Below are 10,736 nucleotides of genomic sequence, written 5' to 3' on the forward strand. Positions count from 1 at the left end.
AAGTTAGATTTTAGGTCTTGAAGAAAAAATAAGATAGAGTAGTTACCGGAAAGTTACCACAGCTTCAACCCTCTGAACAAAATGTGTATAAGATGTCGGGTGAAACTCACTAAAGGTTAACTTCTCCATTAAAGGAAACTTGCTCTCTTCTTCTCTATTAACTGAGAAAAAAATTCTGTCTTTTTCTCCCATAAACACACATTGAAAGACATTTAGTTCGTGAATCAAATTTCGTTCCCTACCAATCGGAGTGTACTATTTTAATGCTGAGATCAATAATTCTTCCACTACACTAATAGATACACAATCGTTGATCTTGTCCTACAATTTAATCTTACGTTATTGTTATACATGTTGTCAGAGTAATATGTATGTACACATTTGAGACAAAATCCATACGTTCTACTGCTAACAAGGCAATTGTGAATTTCACGAAAACATTTCCCTCACATACCCAAAAGATAAAATTCTGTCGCAAGCTAGGATTTTATATGCGTTAGACAAGGAATCTTTCATCTTCAAAGAACATTGCCAAGCATCATGGCGAGGAGGAAGAGTCACTTCAAAGCTCTCACAGAATAAACTTCCCTCAACCGAGGAGAGGGAATTGACAAATCACAAACACCAATTGGGACATCGACGGATAGCTAATGCTTTGCCAAATGACCCATATATTATATAACATAACACCTAAAAGTGCAAACTTCGCCAAGTTTAACGAGCTGAAATTTATTATGCTCAGTTCAAAGTCTGCTCTCTAACGCAAGGCCCTCAATGGACTTAATATCCCCCTTTCTTCTGGACGAGTCACTGCTCGAGTCATCAACAAGCTCATAACCTCTGACTCAACCATACGATTATCTCCTTCATAATTTCTTCTCTCTCAGGTTCAAAGAGCAGGTCATGCAGTAACCCATCGTACAGCTTGATATTTTTGTCAGTGGAAAGAGCCTCTGCATAGAGCTTCTTAGAGGCTTCTGGATCGGTTACTGCATCATCTGTGCCATGGAGAACCAGGAATGGGATTGTGAAGCTGCTCAAGTTCTGTTGCAAGTTGGCAGTGATCCGGAGGATCTCGTAACCAGTTCTCACCCTAATGGCTCCAGTGAATACTAATGGATCTGAGTATTTGGCCAATAAAACCTTTGGATCCCTAGATACTGTCACACCCTCCTTGTTTGCCGCACTGAATTGAAACCTTGGCATCAGAAAAGAGACAACTGGAGCAAGTGCCTATATAAAAAACATGTCTTCTAAAATAGTAAGGCTCGAGGCAAAATATTAACCTCCACATTATGTCTTGCTTAGTGGAAAATGGAGGTACATCCGCAGAAATTGACTTAAAACGAACACTTACAGTGAAAATTGGATGAGCTGGTTGTACTCCCACAGCAGGTGAAGTCAGTACAACACCACATATCCTTGCTCTCACTTTCGGATCAAGTGATGCCTGCATGGCAATAAAGGGAAGTCAAACACAGTCTTCGCTACAAAGTTACAGTTATAAAACAGTAAACAATCCTATAACACAACATTACCTTAAGGACGATGGCTGCACCAGTGGAATGTCCAAAGCAAAAACATTTAAGTCCTCTATTTTCAGCTAAAATTTTTGAGAGAAACTGCTTCTGCACCAAATCGAAGAAAAATCGGTAAGTACCACTTCTACCTCAAAATTGTCTCTCGCTTAACCACATTATGAATCAACTTGTCATACCATGTCACTAACAGCATCATCAAGTGAAGGAACGTATGCATGCAACCCATCGCTTCCGCCGTGTCCTGCACAAACTTTATAAACTTTAAAAGGTGAAATCTCAAAATATTCAAAAAGAACCAAAACTGAATAGAACTATTATTCACTACTCAAATAAATCAACCAATATGACAATTGTTCATAAAAGAAAGAGACATAGCAAAGTTCAAATACGCTATCTAAAGGTGCCAAAAAACCCACATTGAAAAATCAAGAAGAAACCAAAAGTTGAAGCAAAGAAAAGAAAAAGGCAAAGATTATGTGGGGTATGTATGGCAAAAAGAAACTTATTATGTACGGAGCCAAATAGTCAACGTGTTTAGCTTTGCATTGTCATTATCTATGCTTACGCCAACATCAGTTTAGCTTACGTGTGATAACTAAGGTAAGCCATTCACCTAGGCTAAAACCTCATTGATGTGCAAGCAAGCTTGGGCCTTGATCAGACGATCTGACTGCATAGAGGTAGCACATAATATGACTGCAGACTGACAGCAGCAAAACGATCAAATACAATATTGAAGCATATTACAGTACTGGGACTTGAACTGTGCGTTTATTAATTCATAAACAAAAAGTTTGGGAACTTTCATTCAATTTAATGGCTTAGGTTCAGCGTTTTCTGAAATCCACTTCCTCCGTCTGTCATTCTTTCATGCACAAAGGCAGATGCAAAAAGTTCAGGTCAATAGGCTTACTATAAGAAGGAGCTTCCCCTGTTAAATTTTCTCACAACTGGAATCCTGGTTGGGAAATATTCAACTCCTGCAACATGCAAATGTAGGTGCATAGTTGTGCTAGACCATAATAACAGCAACTAAACAATTAGTTTTCATTTCCCCTTCTAAGATTGATATAACAAATGAATATCAGAATTGCAGAACTGAGAAAGGGGGCTGTTCTGGTCTACTATTACTATTGCTAGATAGCCTCCCAAAGTTAGATTTTTCCAAGAAGAGAGGTAGAAACCATGTGTAAACTAGTTTGTTATTTAATAAATCGCACTCGGATGACATCCTGACATAACAGTATCAAGGACAATGATACAATAACTAGAACCTGAATGACCCCAAAGAGAATCCAATTATGAGATTTCTATCTTTACATGTTGATAGTCCTAACTGAAACATCTACCCAAGAGTTCATAGCCAGATTACTGATGAATGATGCTTGAGATTATCATAGGTTTTACATAGGGATGACAGGTAGGCTCCTTATTTAAACTTCACTCCATCTACCACTCTCTCTTTCTATGCGGATGAGTACACCGCATAATACTCTCCTATCCCTTCTCCTTTCTTTTCAACCATGGATGTAAAACGTACAGCTAAAATCATGGATAATAGAGAAAGCAACTAAAGATCTCGTATCAATGAGTTTCATCAGATTAGAGAGAATTAGATTAGAACAGAGTCAACAAATAGATGAAGAATGTAGCTTTCTAGATGAAGTATAAAATACGGTTCAAGGTAATCTAGTAGAAGTACAAAAGGAGAACTAACTTAAAAATGAACATCAGAAACCTTAGCAAGAGTAGCTTGTTAGAGTCTACACGATTACAAATGACAAAATCTTAAAGAATAGAAGAGCCATTCAGACTCAGACTTGAATGACGTAGACCGAAAAACATGTGTAAGTTTCAGGTAATGATGGAAACTAACATTATACACAATCTGTCTCAAGGGACAAAGTGTCACACCCCAACCTTGGGAGGTGTGGCTGGCACCCGATGCCCGAAGGCCCGAGCGAACCAACCATGAGATATGATCTGAAATATAATAACCTTGTCGATGGGGTTATATACTGTTTCCAAGACCTCAAAAGCCTTAGGAATGATTTCCTACATAATACAAACCATTCAAAATCAAATTCAAGCTCATAGCTTAAATAATTCTTCATTTAGACATTTACGCGAACAACTTGTGGCCATGAATTTGTAGACTCTTTTGTAGATTAATTTCCCCCCAACACACCACCAAATTTTTCTTTACTACATCTCCTCATCAACAGAATTCCATCCATGTCTTCACAGATCAAAACAACACAATAAAACCATATAGAACAGCCCCAACAATCAAGCCATATTAATAGAGGTTTCTTAAGAAAAATCAAGAATATTTCTATAGAGGTTTCAACTATTTCTTAAGAATTCTTATGGTAGAAGTTTACAAAGATCAAAGAGAAGTTAAATCATACCTTACGTGACCAGAATTACTCAAAATTCGAAATTACTTCAAGGCGGAGTCTTGCTATGAAAAGTGAAACACCGAAGAATTCACGATTCCGAAGCTACCATGGTGTTCTCCATCTTGAGGATGACTAAATTGTTGTTATGCTTGGCTAGATGGATGGGAGAAGTTTGAGAGAAAATCCCTAGGTTTTTGGTTCTGTTTTGGAGAGGATAAAACGCAGGGGTTCTGTTTTAAAAATTGACTTAAATAAGGAAATTTTGACTAAACCCGACTAGGCACACTGTTCCCGTAACAGTGTGCACCCCTGTACGAAAATGTTAATATCTCTCTACTCCGAAGTCGTATTAATGAACGGTTTGTTGCTTTGGAAACTAGACTCATAGACCTTCGATTCGGTAGGTAGAACACACCATAACTCCCAGTATATTGAGAGAAACGCTCATCAACATTTTATCCAAATTCCAGTAAAATTTAAACTCGTAACTTGCGCGCGATCTTTGTCGAATTTTTAATCACAACTCAAATGACTTCCAATCTTAATGTATAACTATCACATCAATTAAATATTTCATAGAAATTATATTCCTATCGAATTAGCCCATTTACAGCATGATAACACCGAATACACAAGGTGTAACACAAAGACGAAAAAGAGGAAGTTAGATATACACATACAAGTGGCCTAATTAACAATAAGGCTCATTGAGAACTATCCAGAATGAAAGAAAAAGGAGAACAGAAAGAGAATATAACTGAGATTGGAACACATATCAAGAGTACCTATTAGATTAGAATCCATTCATAAACATGGAAAAATAAACAGAGGCAAGATACCAGAATCAATGAATTACCATAAAGGAAAAAAGAGTAAAAGAAAAAGGGGGGGGGGGGGGGAGGAGGAGGAAGCTGTTCCAAGCCAGGGTATGCTAGTAATCTAATTGCACTTAGGCAGAACTTACCAATCCAATCCATTCCATAAACTTTAAGGCCACTTGCATTCAGCTTCTTGGCAAAGTCATTATACCTGCCACTGTAGCAGAAAGAATGTCGGGTGTCTCTAAGATGATGAACAGAAAAATCAAAGTGGAAACCACAAGAGTTCTTCAAAGGCTAGTATATAAACCTGTGTTCATTCAGGCCATGCAATATGAAAACCAATCCCCTACACAAGGTAAACAATATTGTTAACTCTACTGTTTCTTCGGTAGAAAAGTTTGATACAGGACTTGTACAAATCTGCGAAATAATAAATAACAAACTGCTTTCATACAGTCTAATATTTTTATGTATTTGACATAGATAAAAACTCTTAAAGAACTTATTGATGGTGATGGGAATTGCACTGGGTCATGAAAGGTAACTTTGCAGCTAGTCCTAACAGGCTTTCAAATCTTGAAGTGACAGTGGGTCGAGAATACATTCTTCTCCACCTCACTTCGGTTGTTGCAGTGAGGACTCACCTACTAATCTGATGAGGGATATACAAGAAGAAGCGCCAATAAAAGAACATGCCATCTCAAACTTACTAAAAGGAGGAAATATCGACGTCGGCTGCTAAATTATTTGCTAGCTCAAATTATTTACTACAACATAATTACCCCACATAATGTAAATAAAACTAAAAATTCTAGTCCATCCAAACAGAAAATAAGTTGTCACAGCAATTGAATAAGGTAATGCAGTAGTATTTTTGCCAATACTTTCTTGAAATACTCGGTAATTACTTTTCCTTATGAATTAGTTTTCTATTGCAGTAGCCAGTAGCATCCTATCCATAAGCCAAAAACAAGTACAAAAACACAAGTCAACCCTCAAATGAAATGTCTACACCCTCTTAAACATCACAACAAGGTATTCGCTACAGATTTAGCTAACTAATATACAATGATATACTGTTGTAATATAACCCGTAAGTGTTATAGCAATTACATGTCTTATTTTTCAACTTAGTAGTTTCACATATTATAGAGAATTTCCTATAGTTATATTGTCTTTTAGGCGACCTCATAGTATAAAAGTTCTTTTGAATACTGCCCAAACACAGAAATTGAACTCATTGGCTACATTAGAAGGTTCATTGCATTAATGGGCAAAAAATGGAAACGTAAAACAAAATATATCAAACATCCTAAGACTTCCCACAAAAAATTAGATAGATGAGGTAACTTGGACTAATTATTAGTCAAAGGAAAAGATTGCTTGATCATTTGGAAAGCTGTAGTAGTAATTAATTAATTAATCAGATACCTGACTTTGGTGGTAAGTGGCGTCCATGACTGGGTGAACATGGTGTCTCCTATTGACTTACCAAAACATGAAAATTCCCTCACCGTATCCTTATCATCATCCTGAAGCACTCGCCTTATCGCCAACGCTCTCCTCGCCGCCACTTCCTGATCCACCAGGCTCTTCCGCGGCACCATTTTTGCTGGCACTCGCAAGAAAGTCCCCTTCCTTTCCACCACCTTAACCTTTTCAGCCTCCTTCACTTGCGCCATTCGCCTCCGCCCACGAAATGGCAGCAGAAATAGAAGCAAGAATGCATTGAGCAGCAGCCATAAACTCCTCAACATGCGCAATGAGAACAGTGCACTCACTCTCCCGCTTGCCCCTGAAGTCAGCATTACCGTGGCTTCGTTCGCCTTCCCTACCTCAACCGCCATTGCTTCTTTTGCTACAGGTTATAATAATTTCAGCTCTGATCAATTTTTCTGAAGATGGAGATGCAAATTTGGCTTTGTGTTTGTATTGATATTTGCTCCAGAATTGGGTTTAATTCTTGCAGTAGTACGCTTCGTAGATTATCAAGCGGATCATATAATGGGATATTCGTCGTTGCACCCCAAAAAAATCAAAAAGTTCAGCTTTCTAGGAAAGAGAAATTGTGGTTTATCCAACGTTAAGAGTTATCAGATAAGGTTTGATTATATGATAAAACTTTAGGAATTGGACTGAAGGAATGCGTAAGTTTTCTTGGCTTTTTTTCGCTCTCTGCAAATAAATTGGAAACAGTCTTGGTGTGGAGAAATTAAAAGGTTGAAAGAATTAGAATAGAGACGGTGTGTCACGCAATGGTGAATCACCGGTTCATAATACAGCCACGTGTCATCTAACTAAACGTTTTGATATGCTGCGATTTGATTTGTTTCTGGTTGGTTGGTTCAGTATTCTGGAGAACGAGAATATCATGACACGTGTCCTTTGATAAAGATCATGACTACTAAACCGCTGAAGTGGGATGTAATTGACACGTATATAAGTGATTCGGAGGGCCGGTCAGCGTAGGTTTTCTTGTCCTATTTCCTTTTGAGTACTAGTAACATTTTTATCTGTTTTTAGTTTTTAACGGAGGTAGGATCTTGGATTCTACGAACAAGCACCTTGTTATTATTAATGCTAGTACTAGTATTGAACTTAATGGTGCACTGTGGGCCGGGCCTGAACCGGACCGGACCGGACCGGGCCCGCAGTCCTAACGGGTCTAACGGGCCTGGTGGACCGATCTTAACGGTCTTTAAAGCCCGTGGCGGGCCGGTTCTTCCTAGAAAGCACACGAGCCCGGGACCGGCTGGCGGGCCTGGACCGGGCCTAACGGCTAGTTTTTATTTTAAAAAAAAAAAGATTAAAAAAATTCCAACGGTCAAAATTTAAAAAGTAGCCGTTTGGGCTGCAATTTTGACTGTTTGGATGTGTAGAAAATAGCCATTTGACCCCCAAACTTTATATAATTACACTTTTTTCCAATTCTCAACTATAAATACCCCCTCATTCTTTCATTTTTACTCACCAATTCATCAATCTCTCTCAATCTCTCTACTATAATTGCTTATTTTATTGTTGAAATTTCGTGAAAAATTGTGAAGTTGGTGAATTGAAGTATTCAAGTCTTCAACGATTTTCAATTTTCAAGAAGTTGTTCGGCAATTCGGTAAACGCGTTCCAACTCTTAAGTTTTAATATTATAGTTTTGTTAGTTTTATTTAGTATAATTATAATTAATATGGCATTTTCTTTGAAAAATATTTTTGGTGGTAAGGGTAAAGCTAAAATTGGTGAAAGTAGTGGCCAACCTACTACCCTTCCCCCGGCTCCCCGACCCAGACCTGGTAGACGTCCTGCTGCTCCTATTATTCTTGATAGTGATAACCCCTGTTTTCAATTTTCCGATAGTCAATTTTGCCATAATGTTGCACCAGGTCAAAATTTAGATGATGAAACTATGAATGCTCTTTATCCTAATGAAACTATCTTTGAAAATGATGAGTAAAATGAGGATGAAGATGAAACCCAACCGGATTTAGATGATACACCTACTAGTCCTATTAATAACCCAACTGATGTACCGTCCGACCCATCTGTAGAAACCCCTAGTTTTAATAGACAACCTTCTAAACGCCTAGAAACATCATTAGTTTGGAATTTTTTTACTCAAGTAAGAGAACAAAATAAGGCTAAGTGTAAAACATGTGGGAAATTACTGGCGCATAAATATACTGGAGACCGTAGCGGCACGGGTAGTTTGACTAGGCACATAAAAACACACCCTAGAGATAAAGCTAGATATTTACAAATGAAAGCGCAGCTAGAGGGAACACATGTAGATTCTGATGTTAACCCTAGTACAGGTTCAAATCTAGTTCAACCAGGAATTAACACTGTGACCGGAGGTATTTTATATTACGATCCAAATAGAGATCGTGAAGAATTAGCAAAGATGGTTACCGTTATGTGCTTACCCTATTCTTTTCCCTCTAATCCTAATTGGGTGCATTATATTAGAAGAGTTTTTAATCCTACTTATAAAGGTTGGCCTCGCGCAACAGTTAAGAGCGATATTTATAAATATAAACATGAATATGAACAATATTTGCGGTATTTATTTACTCATATAAGTAATCGGATTTCTATTACTACTGATATTGGTAGAAGTGGTAATGATTGTGATTATCTAACTGTTACAAGTCATTGGATAGATGAGGAGTGGACAATGCAAAAACGCATTATTGCGTATAGAATAATTAATTCATGTCACACAGGTAAGTTTATAGCTAACACTGTTGCAGATATTTGTAGATATTTTTGCTTTAGAGATAAAATAATGTCAATTTCTATGGATAATGCTTCTAGTAACACTAGTGCTATAGGCATACTTACAACAACACTAAATCCCGCATTTAGAAATATATTCCATGTTAGATGTATTTGTCATATTTATCATTTAATTGTCGGTGATGGTATGCGAATTTTAAATTTAGAAATTGAAAAGGTTAGAATGACTCTTAATTGTCTTTTTTATTCAAACCGTAGAAGTAGACTAAGAGAATATTTTAAAAAATGTGATGAATATGGACTTAGAGAAAGAAAGGTTCCTAAATCTTGCCCGACTAGATGGAATTATATGTACGAAAGTTTAGTAGTTGCATATGAATGTAGAAACTCAATTAATGCAACGTTTAATGCTCGGGTAGGTGGTGAGGATGATGATGAAATGCCTACTACTCAAGATTGGACGAATGTTAAAATTCTTATAGATTTTTTAGAACATTTTTAAATTGCTACAAATGCATTTTCTGGGCAATATTATCCTACTATTTCAAACTGTTTAATTTATATTGCAGCACTATGTGATTTGTTTGTTGAATTTTCGGAGGGTGGGGAAATTTATCAACTTGCTATAAATGCAATGAAAGAAAAGTTTAAAAAATATTTTTTCCCTATCCCTCCTATTTATGGTGTTGCTGCAATGTTAAATCCTACAATGAAATTAGGAGGTCCTCATTTTTGGTACTCAAATATTTATAAGGCTTTAGATCTTTCAAATGAGGAATTTGCTACACTTGCAGATGCAAAAGCCTCAATTAAAATTAATGCTCAAACAATTTATAATGATTATCAACTTGCCTTAGAGCATGCTAGGCCAAATGTTCCAACCCCTACTTCGTCTAGTTCACAATCGTCTAAAAGAGCTGCGGGCTTAAAAGCACTTAAATCTTGGACGGAGTTCAGTGGTTCCCAAGGTGATAATTATGATGAAACTTCACATCTAAATGAGCTTCAAGTTTATTTGTCGCAGGGACTTGAAAAGGAAAATCCAGACGGCACTTTTGATCTTTTGGAATGGTGGAAGGCAAGGGAAAAATATTTTCCGGTTCTTGCAAGGATGGCTCGGGATATTTTATCTATTCAAGCTTCAACTGTTGCATCAGAGAGCGCTTTCAGTCAAGCAAGACTTCAAATAGGTGATCATAGAGCGTCAATGAGGGAGAGCTTGGAAAAATCTGTACTGTTCAGAGATTGGATCCGCTCGGAAAGAAGAAACTTTGGAATTGCGGAATCACAACCGGCGATAGATGAAACTTATGAAGAAATGATGGCGGAACTTGCGGAGGATGCTGCTTCGCCCGGAAGTGGTGATGAACAAGCTTCTTTTCCACCACCACCAACGCAACCGCCTCCGAACCTTGAAGGATATATAAAATTTGTTAGAGATACAATGTAGATTATGGTGTAACTTGTACTTTGGCATATCTTCTTTTAGTTTTTTTCCCTTTTAATGGTGGTATTAGTACCTTGTTGTGCTCATTCCATTGGGGGGAGGAAGACTAAGAAAGATATGCCATTTTTGGTAATAAAAATTATAATACATGCCCTTGAATATCTTTTTGCAATATTTTTTTGTCTTTAACTTGCAATTATTTATAAGCTATAATATATATACATAACATACAATATATACTACAAGAAAATATATAAGGGAATATATATACATAACATACAATATATACTAC

General features: G+C 37.1%; 1 protein-coding gene across 2 annotated transcripts; it reads right to left on the bottom strand.

Annotated features, from left to right (window-relative positions):
* Positions 1-293: 293 nt before the first annotated feature.
* On the bottom strand, positions 294-6,962 carry LOC104232121 (uncharacterized). 2 transcript variants are annotated; one of them, XM_009785229.2, is made up of 7 exons: positions 6,196-6,962; positions 5,072-5,110; positions 4,908-4,978; positions 1,718-1,791; positions 1,539-1,628; positions 1,358-1,450; positions 294-1,233 (listed from the first exon to the last, which is right to left on the bottom strand). In XM_009785229.2, exons 1-7 carry the CDS (start codon positions 6,609-6,611, stop codon positions 832-834), a joined length of 1,185 nt encoding a protein of 394 aa, XP_009783531.1. In that variant the 5' UTR covers positions 6,612-6,962; the 3' UTR covers positions 294-831. The 2 variants fall into 2 exon arrangements, with proteins under 2 accessions (XP_009783531.1, XP_009783533.1); XM_009785231.2 differs by having other exon boundaries at positions 1,718-1,782; positions 6,196-6,961.
* Positions 6,963-10,736: the final 3,774 nt, after the last annotated feature.

The sequence above is a fragment of the Nicotiana sylvestris genome, chromosome 10 (assembly GCF_000393655.2).
Source record: "Nicotiana sylvestris chromosome 10, ASM39365v2, whole genome shotgun sequence".
In the NCBI taxonomy this organism is placed as follows: Eukaryota; Viridiplantae; Streptophyta; class Magnoliopsida; order Solanales; family Solanaceae; genus Nicotiana; species Nicotiana sylvestris.

Bases quoted from the DNA above. Each gene is read 5' to 3' on its own strand.
- LOC104232121 (XM_009785229.2), bottom strand. From the start codon at position 6,611: ATGGCGGTTGAGGTAGGGAAGGCGAACGAAGCCACGGTAATGCTGACT. The intron at 1,629-1,717 runs GTATGACAAGTT...GATTTGGTGCAG, and splicing joins ATGATGCTGTTAGTGACATG to AAGCAGTTTCTCTCAAAAAT. The intron at 1,451-1,538 runs GTAATGTTGTGT...ATTGCCATGCAG, and splicing joins GTGCAGCCATCGTCCTTAAG to GCATCACTTGATCCGAAAGT.